This window comes from Ooceraea biroi, chromosome 5 (genome assembly GCF_003672135.1).
Source record: "Ooceraea biroi isolate clonal line C1 chromosome 5, Obir_v5.4, whole genome shotgun sequence".
Classification (NCBI taxonomy): Eukaryota; Metazoa; Arthropoda; class Insecta; order Hymenoptera; family Formicidae; genus Ooceraea; species Ooceraea biroi.
The window spans coordinates 2723947-2749083 of NC_039510.1; the positions used below are offsets into that span (position 1 = coordinate 2723947).

The 25137-nt window shown below is 36.2% G+C and overlaps 1 protein-coding gene across 12 annotated transcripts in view; it reads left to right on the forward strand.

Moving 5' to 3' along the window:
• Nucleotides 1–25137, forward strand: part of LOC105287748 (protein sprint) — a 97771-nt gene that overhangs the window by 49798 nt on the left and 22836 nt on the right. The window contains exons 1-2 of one of the 12 annotated variants that reach the window (XM_011353500.3): nucleotides 9247–11184; nucleotides 12713–12845. The exons of 7 other annotated variants lie outside the window; for them this stretch is intronic. In XM_011353500.3, the coding sequence (XP_011351802.1) occupies nucleotides 12787–12845 (59 nt within the window). In that variant the 5' untranslated portion in view covers nucleotides 9247–11184; nucleotides 12713–12786. Of the gene's footprint in view, nucleotides 1–9246; nucleotides 12846–19765; nucleotides 20360–24781; nucleotides 25132–25137 lie in introns of those variants that run through there. 4 more of the 12 variants (XM_011353495.3, XM_011353497.3, XM_011353496.3 and 1 more) reach the window with 4 other exon arrangements.

The following is a 25137-nucleotide window of genomic DNA, read 5'->3' on the forward strand; positions in this document are numbered from 1 at the left end:
TTCATCTTATTTAAAGTTGCTTATTTAAAATCCTGCGGATGTTAAGAAAATTTATGGACGAGTAATTTGTTTAGGAATGCGAAAAAATATTTATATGTTTAATCACAATATCGAAATCGCAGCAATAGATACATGGGGCTCGTCGTCATTTATGGGCCGTCGCGCCATAAAGGGGTCGTACGGCAATTCAAGCGGAACGATAACGTTCCAATAGCTCATCTTTTACCTTCCGCAATCGCAACGTTAACCTCTCTTTCTCTATCTCTCTCCCTATTATATATATATATATATATATATATATATATCCTTTCCTTCCTGCTAAAGGGGAAGAAAAGGGAAGAAAAGACTTGCCAAATTTTCGCGTACGTGATCATTTTTATGCTGTGACGAGCAAATGTTCTCACGCAATAAAGCTTCTACATGACTGGTTTAGAAAAATCTCGTTTTAAAAATTTCCTTTTTCTAGGATGAAAGAAAAAGGACGGAGAGAATTCTTCTAAAGAGGATTCTTGTAATTTTTCATTAACGAAACTTAGATTTAATTGAAGTTTTATTTGATAATAAACAAAACCGCGGTAATATGAAGAGAGGTTTTAAGGAAGTGCAATGTCCTTGCATATATTGTCTTCCTAAAATGTTTATTATATCATGCGATTTATATTTTTTTATTTATATATCATACATATTTTATACGTAATATCCTTTATATCATCCTTTAAATAATGTATACACGTTTCAATAGATAATTATTGTATAAATCAGAACTTAAGCTTAAGAAGACATAAATCTTGTATCAATAATGTGGCAATGATCTTTTTCCTAATATTTTTAGAATTTGCGCCTTATCGTTTTTTTTCTTCCTCTCTCTTCTCGAAGACAAAACTGAGAGAGTATAGCTTGTGCTTGGAACAACGACTCAATCGATAACGGTCCACCCTTGAATAATGCACGCTTTGGCCGGCAGGAAACGAACCATCTTTTTTTCAGAGTCGTCTGCAGGCAGTTAGTTGCCCTCTAGAAACAAATTTAATGGCCCATTGCATTTTATTTGATATATTGTAAAGATATAAATTATTTACATAATTTATATCTTTACAATATATTTAATAAATAAATAATTTTTTGAGAAATCTGTGTAATCATTGCGTGAAATTCAGTTTTATTACATTTAATAGAAAAATAACATACATAAATTTGATCTAATAATTTTCCGTTATAAATGCATAACAACTGAAGTAACACCTGAAAAGGACATTTGCGACAATTTGGGAGAAAATAGCTCGCATCAAAGCAATTTTTACAGCTGCGTTTTCGTCTGACATTCGCAGTCTGCTGCGCGACACGTCACAACTTTGTCTCGGGCAGGTTTGACAAGAACGAATGCGCAACAAAAATACCCATATCCACAGTATGAGTCTTTTGGCGATTCAATTCGTAATGTCATCTGCAGACATATCGCATTTATCGCGAGGGAGGATACGCAATCGAACCTGAAATAACGATTGCTTTCGATGTAACGCTTCGAAACTCATCGTTTAATACAGCAGGATTTCAGATGTAAACAATATCGCAAATATCAGAATCATACATTTCTGTTGACAGTCAGTGAACATATATATTGTGTTTTCGTGACAAATGTAATAAGTACGTATTTGAAAAAAAATTGTATTTTGAAGTTATTTTGATCAAGAATAATATGACGCATGAGTTAGTAAGATAGTGTTACATAGTGTGATGTATTGGATGGGGCAGAACGTTCTAGGGAGCACGAAATTAAATTCAATGAAAGAGTAAATCGAGTTTGCTCTGCACTACACCGCCAAAAGGCCTAACGAACCAAAAAATCACCTCAAGAGGGTAGAAGAATGAGCACACAGAGATTGCACTGCTTAATTCAATACTTCTTCCCTAACATTTTCCCTAAAATTTGAATCTAAACTTGCAAGAGCATAACTGTTTAACATTTTTTCCTTCTTATTTCTTCTTTTTATATATTCTTTCTTATATATAATTTTACATATATAAATAATTTTTTCATAAATGTTGCAAGGAATACATTATACGTATATACAATACATATGTTGAATTCAATATTGGAGATCTAAAAACTGCTGATAAATAAATCCAATTTACTTCGCCTATTTGCCTGTTGTTCGAAAGAAAAGGGGCTGCTTTAAAAGGAATCCATTTTTCGCACCTTTTCACGCACGAAAAGAGCTTTTTTGGCCATGGCCGCAGGTGCATTGGTTAAGTTACAAACAATTTCACAAATCACTGTATTACGAATTACGCGTCAAGGTAAATTGCAGCAAATCAGTTTGGTGATCAGTTATTCATTATAGAAATATGAGATTATTAAATAATTTCAATTATTTGTATATTTTATTTTTTTATATTTTTAGTATATATTATATTATTCTTGCTTCTTTTTCACAATATGACCGATGTTCTCTTTCTTGTGAACACTCGATATTTATTGTACTAATTGTACTAACTATATACTAGCTTTTGCACTTCGCATTTTGCACATTTACGGAAAAGCTGGCGATTGCTAATTGGGCAGCCACATGCGTAGTGAATCGAATCGATAATTGCCCCTCGTGCTTAATCTCACACTTGTCATTTACATTTGCGCTATTTTGAAATGGATTATTCGAATTGCCTTTGCACGAAATTCGTGATACTAATTACGATTTATCAACGCATCGGTTACTTCTGTTGATTAACTTTTATTTTCACTGATATATATGTAAACATTTAATAATCTTTATCTTTTTTATTCGTGGATTATTTCATTTCTGTAATTATTTTTCTTTTAAATAAAAATGTACAAATAAAGATTGATATTATATTACGTCCCAATTGCGTCAAATAAAATATGAAACTATAGTTTTGTTTATGACAAGAAGCTAACAGCATATTAATATAAAGAGCGATTTAAACCTCTTAGTAAGCAGCTGAAAATTTTGTCTGCAACATAATTCTGTAGAGAGCTGAAAACAGTTGATGCTGACAGTGAATTTTGCAGGCGTGTTTTTATTCAGGGATTTCGGAAAAGCAAATTTTGCTTGCGGCTATTACATGATTTTTACGCGCAGTAGTGTTTTCATAAAGTTAAAAATTATTCGCTCTCCGAGCTTGAAACTCAGTATGAAAATATACAACATATACAATACTTATTGAATCTCTGATATCATGTATAGAATTTATAATAAACAAAATAGTCGGAAGGAGATTTATTCATATAAACGTTAACAGTTGTTTTACTTTATAGACGTATATGTTACGATTTTTTAATGAGTTATAATTTTATTGCTTATTATGTAGTATGCAATAATAAATTATTAAATATTATATATATAAAAAACATTATACAAACATGTATAGATTATATTGTAATAAATAAGTAACAATTACCAAATATAATATACAACAAAATACCTATTATAAAATATTTATATAAATGACAAACATGTATAAAATAATATAACTTATACTTTTCTAAGTACTTTGCACATTTCATACCGTGAAAAATAATGTTCTTCTGGCAATGACCCAAGAAGTATCATTGCTCTCAGTTTGGAGTTTCTTTGCTTTTTCTTTTAGGGAAATGGTCATCTCCCACCATCACGCGATTTGCAAATTATGATCTATTTTTGTCTCTGTCTAATATTAGATCGCATGTGGACTCTCGGCCGCTGCACTGGGATGCACTTTATCCGCGACGTCGTCTATCGCTGGACCATCGAATAATGTTCCTCAATAATTCTCGATAACGATTTGCAATAATTAAATCGCGCACGAAGAATCCGCTCGCGATACATTTTTCGCCAATGTGTCAATTTGCGCATTTATATGTCTTTCTGAAATTGTTACAGAAATCATGTTCCATGTTGTTAAGAAAATTGTTAAATAGATGTGATATGTGTACTAACAGTTATACCTACTGAACTTCATACTCGAAGAATAAGTGTACTATTTTTTATATTAGTATTTTTTTAATGTCTTGATTAGTGAACTTTGGTTTTAATAATGATTCTTCAGCGTTTCGGTACTGATTTAATTTTGCCATGTAATGGTAAACACTCTTGGCGATTTGTGTAACCTAATTGCAGTGATTTATTAAAAAGTAAAGTTTACATGTGAAGAACTATAAATGAGTATATGAGGAAGACACTATGCTGATTTTCTGCGACGTGATCATCGGACTGGTGGATCAAAAACGAGAAATGTGAGCTTATATCTATTTTTTTAAACATGATTTGTAATGTTAACTATTAGTTGAACGATGAATGCTGACGATATAAAAATATTAAAAATATGCATTTTTGAGTAATTATTAAGTTGTTATTTTTATTAATAAATATGAACATTTGCTATCTTCTTTTATTACTAATACTGTGTTCATTGACATTCTTAAGAGTAGATATTTTCTTTGATATATTTGATTTTGCATGATAGCAAACATCTTTGAGTCACTCTATAGCATCTGTGAAACTTGAATATTTTCTTGTTAACAGGAATAGTGGGTAGAAATATTATAACAGAAAATAAAAGGTTTAACGATGTGAGTGTATAGTGTCCAATTCAAATCAACGCACTCTATAATTTGCGAACAGTATCGTGAAAAGCAATAATTCCTGCTCTCTCTTTCGCACTTCACACTGATAATTAAGCAGCTGCTAACCGATAATCACGGTTACACTAATCGCAAAAAGAGATACTCGCGTTACTCGTGCATAGTTATTTGCGAAGTGTCCAAGATCCTCATCACTTTTTAATCTTTCATTCCTCGTCAACCAGTAGTACAGGTTTAATATTAGTTCATATTATTACTTTCAAGATATAATTCGTTACTTTCAAGATATAATTCACAGACAATTATGACTTTTCATGTGGTGACTGTTATGCATTTGTAATTAAATCTTTTTAATATTAAATCGCGTTTTATGAGATGTAGACACGAATTTTAGTCTTTTTTCAAAAACAATTATAACATTATATATATATATATATATATATATATATATATATAAACCATGATTTCATATTATAATATAACAGAATAGCGGAGAGGAATTGCGCAAACAAGCAAATGCTCGGCAAAATTGATGCGTTTGATATGCACTTGCATATATGCATGCCGCCGGTGGCAACATGCATTCCCAATTCACGTGTACAATGTATATTTATATCTGCAATGCGTTTCCCTCTCGATGCATCGGTTGTTACGGTCATGATTGCCATAGGTGTGAACGTTCATGTCCAACATACGCACACACACGTTTATGCGTACGTGTAGATACGTGTACATATGCGCGTATTCTTATGAGGGTACACATTGCACCCTGTGTTTGTGGCTCTACCTAATGATGCATTTATCATTAAGCGGATGTGATTTCGGGTTCTATTTGTCCGATATAAAGATCACCCAAACATTAAATTTAGAATATTCGTGATGAGAGGAAATCTGATTTACAGTATAGTATTTTATGCACTGTCACATGTGAACGATGATTGATTCTCTTGAACAAATAGAAGAATATTAAAAGCTGCATTTTTTCTAATTTTTTGCATCTTATATATTTGAAGCATGAAAATTTGAGATTGTGCTCGTTGGAATATTTTCTGCTTTAGGAGAATTCTAGAAAAATAGAAAATTGGGAAATTCATTGTTTCGTCATACATATTACAGTGTATTGACATTTATGCATGTGATTCGATGCAATTTGCATATGCATACGTTTGCGTGTGCAAATTTTCATTTACATTTCTGCCATGCAAATTTTCATTTACGTTCCTATGCAAGAATCTAGTTTGCATGTGTTTACAGATATATTGAGTGCAGAACCACCATTTCTATTTTATATTTTTATATATGTTCGATGAATGTATAAATGTATGAAGAGATGAAGAAAGAGATTCTATTTGTATTATTCTGTATAGTCCTTTTTGTTTCTTGAAAATAATTTTACTATTATATATTATATAAAATGTATTATATATTATATTCTGTTAATCTATATATATAATTATAATTTTATTGCATCTTATATATAGAATATTTTTTGTTCAGCTATTCGTGGTACTTGACAATTTAGTTTCCGGCTTGATCTTGATCAATTCCCGGGGTGGGAAAAGCGACAGGCCGAAAGGGGCAAAAGAGTGTCTTCCCTGTGCAGGGAACTTTACGGTTGTCTACCACGCGCATTCAGTCGCCCCGACAATGGACTGCGGAGTAAATGGAATACGGCGTCATTGTCGGGACGTTATGAAATGAAAAATGAAAGATAACGATTTTCCCAAGGCCTATCCCGCGTCTGTTTGCGAAGCCATTTTCGGCATTCGTTCACTCACTTCTTCTCCTCCTCGCAATATTCTTTTCTCTTCAAATCTTTCTCAAACAGACCAAAATGTCAAATAATAAGAATTCTAAAGACTAAAGTAGTCTTAATCCTATCAATCATGCTTACCATTTATAATATAACGTATTTTTTCTTGAATTTTACTTAAACCGGAATTTAGATTTATGATTTTTCTCCTTGTAATGTGCGATTAATTATTAATTAATATTAAATTAATTATTAATTAATAATTAAACGTACCGTTGAATCTTGCAAAGGAAGGATACGAGACATAGATTCCGAGGAGGTGACATCTTTCCTATTGAACCGACTTATTCCCAACTGCAAAAAATTGCAGTTCTCAAGACGAACCCTTTGTGAAAGGATTATCGAACGCGAAGGAGCTGAACGTGAAATCGCGTGAGTCTTGCGGGACAGAAAAAAAAGGGGGCGATTTAGCAAGTCGATTTATGGTGATTGTATATCATGCCATGGATAATCCGAATTGTGCACCGCTGCGAGATAAGTGCGTACATAGTCCGGCTCCGCTGCTGTATTCGAGACTTTCTCAGGAGGATGAAAGTATAATAGTAAGCGCGTGGATCACACGGGATATAAAATATAATACACCGTACTCTTCTGCTAGACTGGAAATACAATACTTTCCTTCGGACTACTAAACAGGCGGACACGTCATATTTTATCTACTTCGGATTAGCCAATAAGCCCGTTCATACTTTTTACGTGATTACTCCTGGAAAAAACTCACTGTGTGTCTTCTACGTTATTTTTACTATAATGATACACAATCAATTTTTTTATTTTAAGTTTTTGTTTAAAAATAAAGATGATGACACATGCGCTCGCGAACACGATATTAATCAGTAATAATCTAGTTTGATGAGAGATATATAGAGAGGCGTTGTCAGTTTTATTAGTATCATTTAAATGGCTCTTTTTTGTGAACATGCACGTGCGTGTATGTATGTATGTGAGCCTGCTGTAACGGCTTGACGACAGCTTCCATTCGCACCGCTCGTAAAATTAATTGCGCGTTTATTTCGTTCAATTTCTCTGTCCGAGAAGCTAAGTTTGCCCTAGAAAGATTTATCATTCGTTTCGCGGATAAAAATTAATATTACATTAATAAAGAACAATATTGTACTATTTATTTAATACAGTTATTCTTAGATATTTTTAATCTATATGTTTTTATTTAGTGTTACATATTTATCTTGTCAGATATTCTTGAAAGCGAAGGCTAAGATTCTTACTCAAATCGATTTTTCCGAAATGTACTAAAAGATACAAAATCAGTTCCGCAATTTTCATGCCAGAGGTACACACAGAATTTTGCGGTGAGACAATTTTTGCGGCAAGGAAGCGATTTGCATTCTTCCGCATGACGAATCGACAACTTAAGTTCCCCCTATCCAACAATTTAGTCATCCTCTTTGCGGAACGGTTCCGCAACGATTCGCATCTCCTAGCTCAAAGAAACCACTCATGGAACTAACGAACCCGTGAAGCGATTCGCAGTGCAAATCTCTCGCTACTCGTTTCTATTAACTCCTACCGACATAGAATGGAACAAGGCAAGGCCTCATAAAATCGCCACGAGAGTTCATCACAGAACGCATAATAAGCGTGCATGTTCTCGCAATGGAACGAGTTGATCGAGAGGAACTAGATTAGAAGATACATAACATACACAAAAGAAAGGTAAAACAGTGTGAAGAAGAAATGGTAGCCTTGCAATGTAATTCCTACGTCTAATTGCTCTCTTCAGACGATTAGCGAACAAAGAAGGGGGCATGGGGAGGTACCGATGGCTATTTGTGGAAGTCGACTGACCAACTGGTTGAGGGCGACCTTCACTCTTCTGTCGGCTAGCGGCAGAAGCCGGGATGCTGGGCTCCCCCGGTTACTCGCGAAGATTGCACCCTCCTCCCTCGTTATCGTCTTCGTTGCAGACCTGAGACCGTATTCTTCTTCCGCCAGATTTTTCTCATCCGATCCTGTTTCTCGCGTCATCGCCATTCACGGAGAGCAGGATCGTTCTTGAACGGTTGGTACACCTACAGAGTAGCTGTCTATCGAATAAGAACAGATATGTCAAGCGTCTTACTGTTAGTCGAAGAGGAAAGAATATTTCTTTGTGTTTGTTACGTAGTATTTTAACTCTGTAATGACCAATATTTATGCCATCTTTCAGGCAAGAAATTATTTTATTGTAATATTAAGATAATTTTAATAATAATGTATATTGTTCAATATAATTTTAATAATACATATATTTTGTTAAAAGATTGTGCCGCGCAATATTCGATTTCTCTGATGCATTTGCGTTTTTAATGGGATTAAAAATAACAAATGTACACAATTTTTTTCACGAAATATTGTGAGGACTGTCAATAATAGGCATTCATATTGTCAAGAAAGTGCGATGCTTATTTAATGGAATCAGGGATTTTTCTCCTAATTGGATTTTTTCTTCGGGAAAGGAAGATTGCTTTTACCATATTCGAAGAGAAGGCACTCAGCCGATTTAAAAGCAGAAAATTGGAGTTTTAATTCCATCTATCTTATCAACATCCTCACAATCAGAGGTCTTTTTCTTTAGAAATGTTCAATGACTACTCGAAAGCTTTTTAACATGAAAATTATTCATTTATATATTTCTCTGGTATATGAGATGGTATATAAATTTTTGCAAACTTCTGGACATGGAGTTAGTATTTAAAGAAATTACATATTAACGGAAATAATATTATTTATATATATTTATACATTTACTATATATTTAGTTTTTCTATAATTTAAATAATTTTAATATGTTTTAATATCTTCATTTATTTATGAAATTTTTATCATATTTATCATAATAGTTTACACGACTTTTTAAATTTACGATCAGATTTAGTCAAGTTGTAAATAAAATCAGAGAGTTTCTTTAAATCGGCTCGATGTCCGAAGTGGTCGAAGACACAACATGTGCTTCAACATACGTGATCACGAAGGACAAATTCAAGGTACGATAATAATAATCCGTCTCCAAAAGGAATGAACGATATCTTAACGTGCCAAGCGCGCGAGAGATTATCTCCGAAAATACCTTCGACGCTCGAGTGTAACCTGCCTCCACACTTCTGAGTCATTCCTATAATCATGTGCAACGCACGGGCGTACTTTATGGTGCGGTTAATTCGACGAAGTATCGATTCGAACTTCCGCCGAATTTCACCCGCGACCACTCAAATTATTTGCAAGCGAAAAATATGAATTCTTAAATAATTTAAATTGTATTTAATTTTATTTAAATAATTTAATAATTAAATTCTCTATCCATCAGTGCGCAACGTTTCTCAGGAATTTTCATTTTTTTTAAATTTAAAAAATGTTATCTTTTACACTTACACTTATTTGTGCCACGAATAGCTGCGATTACTGCGAATGCTCGGTCACGCCGTAGTGAATCCGCACGAATTACACAGCATGCCGTTATCAGCCGTTAACGATTACACATGGTGCCAAACCGCGTCATTACGCAAAGCCCGGATTTACTGCAACGGCGCGTGCACTGAAAGTGCAGCAAGGTGCAACTCATTCGGTCGGAAATTCGCGGATACAATAACACCGCGAAGTGCATTCTGCCGGCGGGGATTAACGGCAGCGGTCTCCTACACTCATTTCAGCCAGTGCATAACACAAGGTGCAGCATATTAGGCGTTAAAAGTGCTTAAATAAATCAAATAAAAGCAGAATCGGGATAAACATTAAATTGGAATTTATTAGATGTATGCAAAAGTTTTAATTTAATTTTTTTATATTAATATTTTTTAATTATTTAAACTTATAAATTCTCGCTTGCTTACATTTTCCCAGAGCTTTTTCACCGAGATTTGTAAACGTCATATGTATGATTTAATATGATAAATATAGCTTCGACAAACAATAGTGAACTCAATGGAAAGCTTGCATGCTTTTCGTATTCAGCGAACCACTTTGAACTTGGGCTAGAAAGTTTTACTGCGCGTGATGTATTCACTGAACTTGGCGCCAGATTACCACTTGTTCCAGTCGATGCAGCACTTTTTAAGTGAATAATACTTTCGAGAAGTGGTCGAGATATCAAAAAGCTTTCTTCGCAAAGGAATTCGAAAGACAAAGCAGAAAATCGTAGAAAACAAGGGCAAATATTTTGAATCGTGTAACGTACAAACTTACGCATCTAAAAAGCGAAAATGTGCAGAAAGTGACTAAACCTTTTGCACATATCTAATAAATTCCTGACATTTCTACGTCACCGTTCTCATTCTTCAGAATGCATTTCAGAAATTTTATCATTTTATCTCTAAAAATCATAATCTTAAACAAACGCCCGTTTTTGTCTATTTATTCAATAGACATCATTTGGGTGCAAATTTAAGGAGACAGGCGTGCCACATTTGATGCCTACGTGCCTAGAGCCTACTCCAAAGTGCAATCGCACACTTGTTCACGTACACGAGGCGGGGGACCTTGGTCCCGTCGTAGTTCAACTCGTTCTCTGCACTCTCCGCACTCGCATGAACTATAGGCAGCGGCGCATAAGGTGGCGGTGCACCGCCAAAGTGCAGACCGAGACGCAACTGTAGTGTTTTAACAACCGGCCGGTTTGCGAAGTTAGTTGACTCGCGACCGTCACTCAGGCGAGACCCGATTCGCATCCTCTTTGTTTCGCGTTTCACCCCCTGCCGAGTACAAATATAATTTCCACCCCGCGTACGCAATACAACGTGGATTTATGCGTGTCAAAGTGCGTCGATAAATATTCTCCGAGGAGGAGGAGGGAGGCAGGGTGAGCGTTTAGCGTTTTAAATGCACAGCGATATGCGTGCCGCCTTTGTCTTCCGCGCGTTCGCACATTTCTATAAATAATTCCGCCAATCGCCGAAGCGGAGCGAGCGGAGACACCGCGTATCGCTCCGTCGTCGTTGTCGACTCGCGCTGCGATTCCGCCGCGCGGAAAGGACGCGCCGCGTCCGCCGAATCGACGCTTTGTTCGTCGCGAGATGAATTCTTCCTTCAATCTGAATCGATCTTCGAGGCCGCCCTGCGAAAGAATCTACGATCTTGTGATCTTGTGTTAGACGTGGCTGATTAATATCGACACGGAGTTCGCGTGAGGATCATTTTTCGCGTAGTGGTAATAATATAGTGGTGTTCTTGGACAGCTGAAGGTTTCTTCGTGTTGCATGAACCTTTCATATTGGTTCGTTCTTATCCTCTGCCAATTTTTGTTCTTCCTCTTTTTGTTTTTATGCCACAAGTGTAGTGCAAAAGTTCATGCAATATGAAGAAACCTTGAGTCTTGTTCTCGGGAGGAATCGCGGCATTTGAGAGTTTCTGGGGGAATATACGGATTAATCGAGCGATACATCGTAAAGTGTTCGATAAGAAGATAAGGAGAATTTTCATTGACACTGAACGAGTGCTTAGTGACGTTTCTATTTAGAGACAGTTCTATTTAGATAAATCAGATAAAAATATCTTTGATCGATCTCGCGAGTTCGTTTGGATATTGTTTTGGATATTGTGTATTGATATACACAAGTCTTGTATTCTCAATTTAATAATTATTCATTCGTATTTAAATGAGCCAATCTATATTATTTTATTTCTGCAGAGAAAGATGAACTGTAAACAAACATTGTAATTAAATTGATGAAATCGATGAAAATACAAGAGAAGTAAGCCGAGAAACGTATTTCGAAATTAAGACTTTACATGTCGACTTGGAATTTTTTGAAGCAACACAAAAGGAAATCGCGCTCTTTTATACGAAGTGTCGGAATGGGCTTGTCTTGATGAAGATAGACTTGGCTCGATTAAGCATAATAAGACGCATGACGCAAACCGGAAAGAATAAATAGGCGACAGACGCTCTTCAGCTTAAAATCTTTTAACGTGAAAAGGAAGCGTAAATTTGTCTCATCTTTTTTCAAAGTATACGCCGGAAGAAAAGTAAATTAACTAAATAAAGAGAAGAAAATCTCGCTTATCGAACCTTTTAGTATTTATTTCGCGATATACTGCTAATCGATAAGCTACTTCTCGACGATTCTGGAAAACTCGATACAGGATATTGGCTAATACATACACGTGCGGACACACATAGAGGGTGTCTCCAACATAAGGCAAAACCTGTTAATGAGTCTTGATGTTCGATCGTGTTGTGGAAACACCCTGTATACCAGCGCTAAATTTAGACAAAAGAATTTCCGCGCGGCCGTTTGCTCCTTCGGTTTTGCTCGATTTTTGCGAAATAAGCCTAAGTCAACGTCTCCCGTCTGTTTCTCTGGAACCTGGAGACTTTCATGCTACAGATTCACAAATCCCCGAGTTACGCGCGCCAGGATATATACGTGTGTCTGTTATGGGGTGAACCAACATAGAAAGGATGCTCATCACCAAGTATACCACGATTTTACTGCGATCGACTAATCAGCACTTTATCAGGTGAGCCGCTGCTTCGATCTTATTTTTCAGATATTTATTATATGTATGTATAAATTAATGAATATTATATATGTGGGATATAAGTGTGTTTTACAGTAAATTGCTGTTTCTTAATTAAATTTAATTATTTGTTTATATGGTTTACTTAAGCTTTTATTATTTATTATAATTGTCAACGATGTGTACAGTTATTTGATTAAAAACAGCTCATTCTTTCTTGAAGATGCATATTTATTCATTAATTTGCTTCTCAGTTCCTTCCCAGGTTTTTATAAATTTGCCCTTTTATGAAAATTTGGCCGATTATTAAGATTATTAAGAATTATAAAGATTTAGGATAGATTTCTTAATGAGCTTTTAATTAGAAAGTGGGTTTTATGTTGACTATTAATTCCGTAATAATTGAATTTCCAGAAACGATTTTCTTCGTCTTTGGGGCGGGAACACTTGGTATTCGCGAATCGCTCTGTGCATATTTAAGCAAGAACCGGATGGAACTCGCCACACCCATTTTGGGAGATTATTGAATTCAGTCAGGGAAAATCGCGATTCTCAAGATAGGAAGACATCGTCGTTCGTTGTTGTTTCGGAAACTGCGAGAAGTATGCGTTTATAAATAAATTCGCGTTACTCCGATATATTCTGCTGTACAATAAATATTTCGATATTTATTTATTTATTTATTTAATTGGAGCAAGAATGTTTCTTCATCTCGACGTTGAATATAATTTCATGCTGAAAATGTTATCTCTTTATTCTTGACATCGTCATTCAAGTTCATCATTGTCAAATACAGTCGAATGATTTTTAAAAGGAGGGAAAAGGGGAAAGAAAGGCACTGTAAATCTTGTCTCCAGTCGTGTACGTGCCACCACCTCCTCGCGAAGGTGGTAGGCTGGACAAGGTCACTAATGAAAGCGAAAAAGAATTTATCGAGGATATAAATTGTCCCCTCCGGTCTACGGGATCGATCAGGAAGACTTCTGAGGTTCGATATCTCATCGTCGTCGTCCGTTATTCCCGATGGGAAAAGGAAGGAAAAAAATGTATTGCACTCTTTATTGCTTTTTTCCCTTTTTCGAACCTGAAACGCAGCTTTTCGAAAGGGAATACGTCGATACTTTGCTTTAATTGGACGTCATCAACCATCCGAAATCAGCTTTTTTGGACGTGATGGCGTACATTAAATATCACAAGTATCTTGACATTTATAAAGAAGTAACATTCTACTCATGAAAAAGATAATGATATCTGACATTATCTAGAAAAAGGGGAAAGAAAGAAGTAAAATTTATTGAATCATGAAATTTATAATGAAATTTAATATTCTGTAGGTATCTATATGCATCTGTATATACGTGAATCGCGCGAGAAAATCTCTTTGACCCTTTGACGATCTCTTCTACTGATTAAATTGTGCAGTGCATAAAGGCTCTGGTCTTTCAAGAGAATATCATATTTTATTATAGCCGATAAACGATCGAGCGTGCAGGTCATTGTCTTCTCGACAGTGAAGATATTAAAATATCTCAGCGAAAAGTGATCAGTCGTGAGAAATATCACGATCGAGTTAGCAGAAATTTATAATATTTCAATTATACCGCTCTTATATATTAATACACAGACTTCTTCTTGAGAATTTTCTTGAAAACTATCAATGTTGCTCTGTTTTTCGTTATGATATTTAATAACATTTAATAAAACTTAATACGTTAATATTATCGAATTGCATGTGTCGTTATTATTTTGCATTCGATTGTATTCCATTATTATTATATCTTCATACTGTATATGTATATGTATTATTACGTTATTGTTATTATTATTAATATCCCATTGAGATTGAAATCAGCCTCAAGATGTAAGCGAAAAATTCCGAAGAAGAGATGCTTTGAATTTCACCAATTTAAAGCTGACAGTTTCCGTACAAATTAGTCTTTAATGTTGCCGGGATTTCTATGGGGCTTCCAGAATTTCCTACCGATTCAGGAGAACTTTTATGTTACAGTACAAATTGCTCAAAAGCACCCTTGGCACGTGGGAGCCACTTTTTAATTAAAAGTTTCATTTTTAGAGCACCCTCATTTGTGACATGGTACTGCGAGCTCACAAATACGCTTCAGTGCTTGAAATATTGTAAAATGCAGATGTCAACAATTAGTTACCTTGTTTAAGCGCAATTCTGTATAAGTATGTGCATGTAATCAAAGGTACTCTATATGCAAAATCGTGTCCATGCAAGAACATGCCCGAATCAAAGCGTATTTCGTGTACGGCTCCGAAATGGCGAAACAAAGCTAAGGGACAAGCGTGATAATAGACGAGATAAAAGAGCCGTCGCGACAAAGCGTGCATAATAACGGCGAATTAATTCATTAGAGACGTTTGCCGCGCGTACTCTCCGCGGAAATCCGCATTTTCCAGCATGCGTCGCTCCTCACAGGCGGCTTTTCTCCAGGAGAGATACGTCCCTAGGGTACCCAGTGAGTTGAAGGCACCGCGAGAGTTCGCTATTAAGCCCGTGGGATAAGACTGGCACTTCACTTCGTACACTCGCTCTAATTAAATTATTCCGAAACGCGGAACCCGCTGCGACCCCGTAAACGCGCTTATAAGGTTCCACACACGCGCGCGCACACAGATGCACATGTGTCTGTCGCGCAGTACAACGTTCAGGACTCACAGTTATAAAAAAGAAGAAAGAACTAATGAAAACTAAAAGAAGAAATAAAAAACAACAGAAACTTTTCTTGAGAAAAAGAAAGAGAGAGGGGGGAAAGGAAGGAGAGATCCGAGTATAGATTTTAATATTAGATCATTAATTGAGTAATCAGAGTCGCGTCTTGATGGCGATAGTTCAATGTCACCATGTTTTGAAGAATTTTGATTTTTGATTTTTAAAGCGGTCTATCCTGCTATAAAATTAATATACAACAAGCTATGTTATGCTGTCATAAGTCTGTTTAGTTCGATTCATCGTCATCGAGACGTGGTCCAGATTAGTTAATGACCTAATACATTAAACTCTTCCATCAGTCTGTCCTAATTTCTTATCGATTATTTCTTCCTTCTGAGGTATCTCGTGGGTGACTCAGAACACCCTTTCGCGGAAATAGAGACGTCATACTTACCTGCGAATATGGATTAAGATAGGTGCTGATTTATCGCGTCTCTATCGCTCGCATCTCGTTGCAGAGCGAAACGAATCGATGCGAACTCACCCCCTGTTCTCGCGCACCGTGATGGTAATGGGCACCTCGTGATAAATATCTGCTCGTTCCTCCGTCTTATTTGTCGTGGCGAAGTATGTACCTATATATTGGCGATTGACCGGCCCGGGAAAAGGAGAGAAAAGATGGGAAAAGGGAGACTTCGTGCCCCACCGTATACCGCCCCGTATCTGCGCGACGATTTGTCGTCTGCCATGCGCCTTAACATTTTCCTCCGTTTTTTTCTCTGTCGGAGCGATCCGTCATATCTGAGGCTCTGTCAAAGAGCGACGACCGCCCCTGAAGGGAAAGACTGGAGGAAAAGTCATCCAAGCTCACGCAAAGGGAAATCGCGTCACGTACACGGTGACGCCCGTCCAACCTCCTTCTTCTCCTCCCCTCTTTGGTCTTGGCTGATTGCTTTTTGAATCAGAAAATCTCGCGTTGCATTGAAAACGTCAAATGACGCTTCCTTCGCTCTGACTCGGTGAACATCCACCAGGAAACCGAGGAAATACGCGGATTTCCTCGGATTTTATTTTCGATAACGGAACTGCATAAAAAAAAGAAGAAATCCGGCTCTCTTAAATTATTAAATAAGAAGTGACTTTTTGAAATGTTTTTGTGCAAAGATTTGTGTCAGTATTTTATTCACAATTTTATAAGTGGATTTAGATAGGTCGATATCAACATGCAATGAATTGTATGAATGATTTACAGTAAACAATAATTACATTCTAATTAGATACATTGAATTACAGTTTGATTTATAAACAAGAAGCAAATTTACAATTAAGTTGTAAAGTGGGGAAAAGTTTATTCGTATTACTTTCTAATTACCGATGTAGCACAGAGAAAAATTGGTGCACCGTGCAAATTGCATACTTGTGCATGCATGCGAATCTCACGTTTGTCGTGCAAGTTTATGCATGTCGACGAACGTCAACGTTTTTGTGAGCGAAAGTCTATTAAAGCATATGGCTAAAACATTAACAACGTGGAGAAAACAGTTAATTGTTATGCACGCACGCAATTCGCTACTGTAATAGCGCACTATTTTTTCGCTGAAAATTAGAAGTTCTCTTGATTACGCGGAATTACAACGTTGAAATGTTTGTGGAGTGCCTATTATTATTCACAGTTTGCCGTATTTTACAATCACATGTCGCAGTTGGATTATTGATCGTCTCAGTGTCGGTTAAAATAAAAGAAAAAGTTTTTTGCGACAATTAATAGAAAGTTTGCGAAATATTATTTATTTTATGTTATTTATGTATATCATAATTTAAAAACCTTATATTATAATTTAGGAAATCATCTTTTTTCGTATTTACTCGGTGTACATACGGAGGATTACTGGTATGTGTACTCGTCCCCCCATAATTCCTGCTCTGCAATTTTTTATCTCATCCCTGTGGCAGCATCACGCGTTACTGAGCAAAAGTGTAGGGAGAAAGAGACGCTTTGATGGAAAGTTCGCGGTGCAGAGAAAATTTCTTGCTCGAAAACGATCTAACGAACAGGTTTTTCGTGATCCCTTTACGATCCTTTGGGCTGACCGAGCCTTCGTTCGGGATAATTCGATATTTACTGCTTCTTTTTTTTTTCTTCTCATTTATTGTCTTGTATTTTTATATTATATATACAGAAAATTATATATAGAGAAAATATCAAATTCTACAATTAAAAAGTAAAGTTTTCACATTTTTCGATTTTCATATATTTTTGAATTTTGAGAAAACGTAGATAAAATTTCGACAATTCATGATAAGAGCTCTACACCCCTTCCTATAATCCGGCTGGACTTTGACGGCAAGCACGTAATCCTCTGAATTTATACTCTTATGAAGTCTGCAACCTCTACCTTCCCTTTGCTCTCGGGAATGGTATATTTTTACGTCCAGTCAGTGGAAATTTCTGGAAAAGTTTGACGGCAAGCAAAGTTTGCGTGAAGTTTTTCCGCCGACGCATCTGAGTCCTCGATCTTGTACTTTTTAAGGACATTCACATCGTAGCCGAGAAAATGCTCTGTGGGAGTACAAAGATTTATTTTCAATCTAAATATTATACAATCGCAAGATGCATGATATCCAAGGAAAACGATGGATGATGTCAAATATTATAATAAAAGTATAAAAGTACTAATTTAGTCAAATGCTTAAGACTGATCCCTCGGTTTTTAAAATCTTTTCTTGTTAAGTAGAGTTCCTCATAAAAATCTCTTGTGTATGTTCGGCCTTCATTCATCTCGGCATTGATCCATCCCGCCGACGGCACTTCTTCGATCTAGAGAGTACATAGATATTCTTAAGTCGCGAAGAGAGTGCGCTGGATTAGGAGGGAGGCTGTAAAGGGGATCGCGTCTCTCGCGGGCGAGCAAGAAGCACGCCGGGGCGGAAGAGATTTGTGGCGAGGGCATGGATTTTACTGCCACGAGCAAGCATCGAACTCGCACTTCCTTTCGAAGCCCCCGGTCCCTTCTCGCTGCGAGAAAAAGTTATCACGTGGGGGTCGAAAAGACAAACGATCATTTCGCAAAGAGCCTCGCACCAAATTACAAAAAGCCCGCGAGCTTTGCAAATCAAAGTTCGCGGGAATTATTTATTTCTGATTGAATGCTGCGATCCTTCGCGGGAAGTTTACGATCAATCAATTCGTACCGTATGATATCATAAAATCGAGAGTATCGTTATGGTTAGCTCGAAGGCCTCGATAGTAGCTGTACAGGAAGCGGACGCTGTCGAAAATACGTTGAATCAGGTTTCCAGGAGGTTGAACAGATCGATTGAGCACGAAAGGCATTTACGATATCCATCGTCAGAGCATGAAAGAAATTTTCCCAGCCGCCGAAGGAAAAAGCTTTTATTGTCATCCCATTCGTGAGCGCAGCGACATATACGGGATGAATCATGTAATTCGATTAATTGTAAATCGATCTGATTAGTTAGCGGAATAATCTGGTCCTTTTTTTTTTTATTTAATGAAGCATAACAATATGATCATCTTTTTTATTGTGATATTGTCTCTGTGAAAAATTTGTCTTTAACTTTTTACAAAAGTCAGACACCAAGTCAAGTGATTTAGTTTATCGTTTATAGTTTATCTCGCATATGGAGTATTTTCTAAATGATCTTATCTTCGTGCAGGTTTCTTTACAAAGTGGTATATTTTTCTTTTGCTTCTAAGATTATATGTATGTTGTTTATTATAACTGTTCAAGTTTTAATAATGATTATTACTTCGCACATTAGCCTTTATTGATTATTCATCCGGTAATTTTGGAGCATTCTGTAGAGGATGCGACCTTAAAAACCGCCGTTACAGAGAAAATTTATTGGCATTGCGCGATAATCAGTGCGTGTCGACATTGCCACCGGATAAACAGTGGTTCGCGAAGTAATTTTCAGGTCATTCAAGAGTCAGCGCATTTTCCAGCGCTTTCGATGCAAAATGTCACTGCAAAAGTAGCTTTCACATAGGTATATCAAGCAATCCTTATTTTTTATCTATTTCACTATTACAGCTATATATTAAGGTATTAATGAATATTAACAAATGTAATGGCAAGTGGCAAGGATGCACCTGATAAAATAGCACTAATCACTAATATATAATGTATATAATTATATATATTACATATAATTATAATTAATTATATATATATATATATATATCATGCAATTATATACATAAAAAATGATTATCATTAATACTACTTTATCACAAGCGCGTCCTTGTCACTTCACTTGTCATTGCATTCATTAATATTCTCACCCCTACAGAGCTATGATAAGGAAGGGTGAAAGAGAGAAAGGGGATGACAGCATCGTCCAGACGTAACAGATGTCCACGACGGCGTCGGTCCATCTCCAGTGGACCGGTTGGACAATCCGCTATGGTCCCTATGGTGACGACGACCAGAGCGGATCGAGCATCTCCCTAGAATGAAACGCCGGCGTCCCCGTGCGCTTGCGTGCCCCCGGTTCATTCGGTCTCTTCCTCTTCCCTTTAACCGTACGAGGAGACCCCTCGGCTCTTGTCGTCGGCAGTCGCTGGCGTCCCTGTACGCGTCTACGTGCCGTCGCGACGCCACTGGCAGTGCGTCGCGGACGGGCGTCGCGGCGTGTTCTGTCGTTGGTCCGATCAGCATCCATCCTCCGTGTGCATCGTGTTCGACAGTGCGTCGCGAGGTGCGTGAAAGAGCAAAATCGGGAGAACGCGGTGTGCGTTGCGCTCGGCCGGTTCGTTACATTGTGACGTCGATGCGTTCGTCCGGGTTAGTGGCATCGTGATAGCATGATTAACGTGAGATCCTGAGAAAAATGTTGAGTCCCCGACAGTCTTTGGAGATGTGAAGCACGCGACGTCAATCCTAATTATTGATCTTGATGATGGTATTAATTCGTGACGTACAGCGAATTGTCAATTATTAGAGAAGCGTTTAGGACTGGAGCAAACGAATGTAAAAGAGAGAAATTTTTTATTTAATCAAAAAAGAATAAAAATTATTATATTATAATAGGCCACGCTTGGAAATGAATATGTGATTAGAGAAATATGTGTTTTATGAAATAAAATGATTCGGAAAGATGTAAAGGTCAGCTCAAACGGATATTATTCAACTCTTCAAGTTTGATGATAGATCTGTTATTTAGAGAAAGTTTAGACATAATGACACAAAATAAGCAGTTGCGGAATTGCGAAAATTTTCGAAAGGTTTTGTTTTGTAGGAAATGGACACATAGTGTGTCACGTAATGGAAAAAAGATCGTTGTGCTCCAAAAAGAAGTTGATGTTTATTTATAAAATAAGAAGCGAAAAGAAGAAATTAATTTAGAGCAATTTATGCATATAATACAAAAACAATCACATGGCAGGGGAGGAAGATTCATTAAAAACTTTTATTTTTAATCTGATAATCTGAAAGCAAAATCAGAAAGAGAGAGAAAGAGAGACTCAGCGTAAAATATAATAGATATTGTTTAATTTCGAGTTGGATAGGCGTGTTCTTGTTTCAGCTTGCATTGATTTATGTTTTACATTTAAACTGGAATAAACATACATTTACGACTTTTATTACATTATAACGGAAAAAGAAAGGAAGAGATACAGAAAAGAAATGTAATAGAAATTCACAAGCAGAATTTGTGAATACACTTAGCACGTTTCTTATGTACTTCAGTGACTACTGTATTTCTCGAGAAAGGAAGAGAAATTCACAAAAAGTAATCACGGTAGATGGTACTTCCGGCTACTTTGAAAAATGCGACGTTATTGATTGCGACGATTTTCCTGGCAGCGCAACGGGGGGGAAAATTGCTACTGTCGTTTTCGCGAACATTACGTACAGATCATTCTCCGTCGCGCAGAGCGTGACTTTGTCTTACTTTTGTTACGTTAACTCCCTGATGGTGTCCTTCATTTTATTGCTCCATTTCTTTAAAAAAACAAATGGAATACTATGGAATAAATAAGATAATTATATCAGACGCGATCTACTATTGGTTATAGTCTGAGAAAGATTGCTCAAGGTTAGGCCAAAAGGTCCTTTCGTTTTTGCTTTCGTTATGTAACAAAGGCCGAGTTGTAGTAGTCTCGTTTTTCTCATACAAGTTAAGATATATATCAAGCGCACAGCTTGATATATATGCTTATGCACTTTACGTAAAAATGTTTTGAAGGAGTTTGCATTATATATATGTGTTGTTTTATGCATTATTATATTTTATTATTTAATGTCTTGTTAAATTATTATTTTCGGATTATTCACTTTTATTATATTATACAGGGTGAGGCACCTAAAACAGGCCACCTGAATATCTCGGCTGTTATTGGTGATAGAAAAAAATGTGTCAGACCAAACTTGCATGGTTTCGAGGGACACATAATTTGTTCTAAATAGTTTTTTATTAGGTGGACGCGTAGAGGTCATATGAAGGTCAACTTCGTTTTTTTAAATGGTATATGTTTTTTTACGTACCATCTAGTAGAACGTTTGAAGATGCGCACATTGATCTACGGGTCAAAATCATTCAAGGTCACTGAAGGCTAACTGCAAGGGAAAATAATTTACTTTATATTGCCTAGAGTTCTCTGCTATTAAAAATACCGTAAACTCAGAAATGAAAAAGTTCTCGAGTGCAAAATTGTTTTCCTCTCAGAAGAGTTCCGAGTCGATGATATCATTATTTTTTATATTGCCTAGAGTTCTCTGCTATTGAAAATACCGTAAACTCAGAAATGAAAAAGTTCTAGCACTTAGAAATTTTAGCCTTCAGTGAACTTAAATGATTTTGACCCGTAGATCAATGTGCGCATCTTCAAACGCTCTACTAGGTGGTACGTAAAAAAACATATCATACCATTTAAAAAAACGAAGTTGATCTTCATATGACCTCTACGCGTCCACCTAATAAAAAATTATTTAGAACAAATTATGTGTCCCTCGAAACCATGCAAGTTTGGTCTGACACATTTTTTTCTATCACCAATAACAGCCGAGATATTCAGGTGGCCTGTTTTAGGTGCCTCACTCTGTATATTTATGTCGTATAAGGATATGCAAGTATTATTTGCGACGAAAGAAATATTTTTTCTAATTTTTATTTCCTGTTTTGTGAGGTTTGTAACGCGCATTTTTGCGTCATGCGAAATATAAAATATCTTTTTAAATAATCATGTCTATTAAAAACAACCGGGATAGAATTTACTTATTTATCTGCACGGAATAATCATTTCCATAAATAATTTCGTGGAATATATGGACGATATGCATTAGATGGAAAGTTGCTGGATCATTTATTGTGAATGTATGAACGTTTTATCCGAAGAGAAAGAGCGAGAAAAAGAGAGAGAAAAGGAAGCTGTATACTGAGAAAATTTTATCGTAGAAAGTTACCTCGAGATACGCAAAGAATTCAATGTAGAGGAATTCAATGTTTATTATTATTATTATTATTCGTTAAGAAATTATATAGAAATCTTATTTTTATTATATTAATCAACTTATTTACTTCGATATTTTTCATAAAAAATAACCAGGTTTTATCTTGAAATTTATTAAAAGTTACGATTTTACTTTCACATGTTTATTTCACGAAAGTAAGATTGCGTTTATCGTAAGTTTGTTATTTGATTCACGCACATCATTATGTGTAAAATATGTTGTGCACATTGCCAATACGCGAACTGCAACTGCGAATTTTGAAATCGTACTTATCAACGAGTTATTACTCGATTGTGCTTAATGCTGATTCCTGGAAGAAGATGCGCGCTTATCACGTAAAGTAAAACATTATTATCTCCGGGTCCGCTATGAATGACAGCTGGCTGAATCATCGGAATGTAGCAAACTGATACAATGAGAAATCGGTGCATCATCGAGAGTACGCTGCAAAATATCGCTACTGCTACTTAAGAATTTATCGTACGATGCACAATCTTCATCTAATTGAGTTTTATTTCCGCGAATTCGCGATTTAATCGAAACTAAATAAATAGGAGAGATTGCTGCACACACATACTTGATTCGAAAATGTCATGAGAAACTCCGCGGATTGCGATTTTACAGTTTGATATAATTGTATTTGCATCTTTATGACGGAACATCGAAATGCAATGTGGTGATAAGATCGATTCAGTTTTTCGAATCGCAAACGCAAACACGAAAATCAAGAACCTCTCTACTGTGGATTCTTATCGCGTAACACAAACAGAAAGTTGTCGGGTTGTCGCTATAAATCCACTGGAGCCAAACATCGAGAAGAGAGGCACAAAATGCCCCGCAAAGCGGGTGGGATTAAATCTCTCCGGAATCTGCGACAATATTTGAGCGCAACTTCCATTAACAACTTCGTTTAAAATCCACCGAGATTGAATTAAACTTACGCGAATTAAACCACGGGCAGATGTTATAGTATAAAATTAGCATCATTATATTGACAAAATTAGATATTTATTAAGTTGCCATTAATTTATAGTATATATTTTTTTAATTATAAATTTTTCGCTTTTTCTTCTCTCTCTCTTTCTCTCTTTCTCTTTTATTCAACAAATTTGTGAGACTTTGGCTTAACTTTTTTTAAAGGATTGCGAGTAATCTTTAAAGATTTCTGCAAAATATGAAATTTCTTCAAAAATATCTACAGAAATAGACATTGCAAGACATACAAAAAACATATTTCTTGAGTTCAACCGCACTGCAACACGATTGTTCCGTTCACACGATATTTTTCGTTGTTCTTTTTCGAGAACAATGTCTGAAATGAAAAGTAACGGTTACGAGGTTGTGCCAACGCCAAAAATATAGGACTGGCTCTACCAAGCTGCTCCTAGCATAAAAAGAGGAAACGGCTTACGAAGGGAAGTGAGAAACGTGTGTTATTACCGATATCGTTGGGCAAAAAAAGAAGTCTCAGGAGCACGTCCGAGGATATTGGCCGACCGAGAAATGAAAGAGAACACGACGGAAGTCGCCGGCCGAGCAACTCAAACACGATATCTCTCGTTTTCAACTCTTTTCTCGACATTTAATTTTGTACATTTTTTTTCTCATCGTTATACAGCCACTATCGTTTTGCGAAGATATTGCTGAATGTTTAAATAGTGCTACACATTATCTGACGTTGTTATTAACATTTATCTCAATTTATCTCGTTGAATGTTTAAAAAGTAATTAATTAAATTTGCATCCGATACAATTTACGTCAATTGCTCGCATCTCCATAGATTTATTTTTGCGGAGTTGACTCCATTCTCTATTATCTAAATTGTGCAACTGACTCATCCAGGTTTCTTATCAAAATACTGAGAAACATTAATTATTGACGCGCGTGATTGCGTCAATAATGCCGATCGTTGCCGATCGTTGTCGTAATAATACTTGATCATTGAGAAAGTCACGAAGAAATCCGGCCAGATTCGGATCTTCATGCCATAATGCTACCGCCGATCATTGGCAACATCAACAGCAACGACATATTGACATTATACACGAATCCCAGCAATGGCAACGATAGAAATGTGGTGGAGACACGAACAGTCAACAGAGGCCGTTACGCAGAAATCGGCGTTAAGAGGTAAAA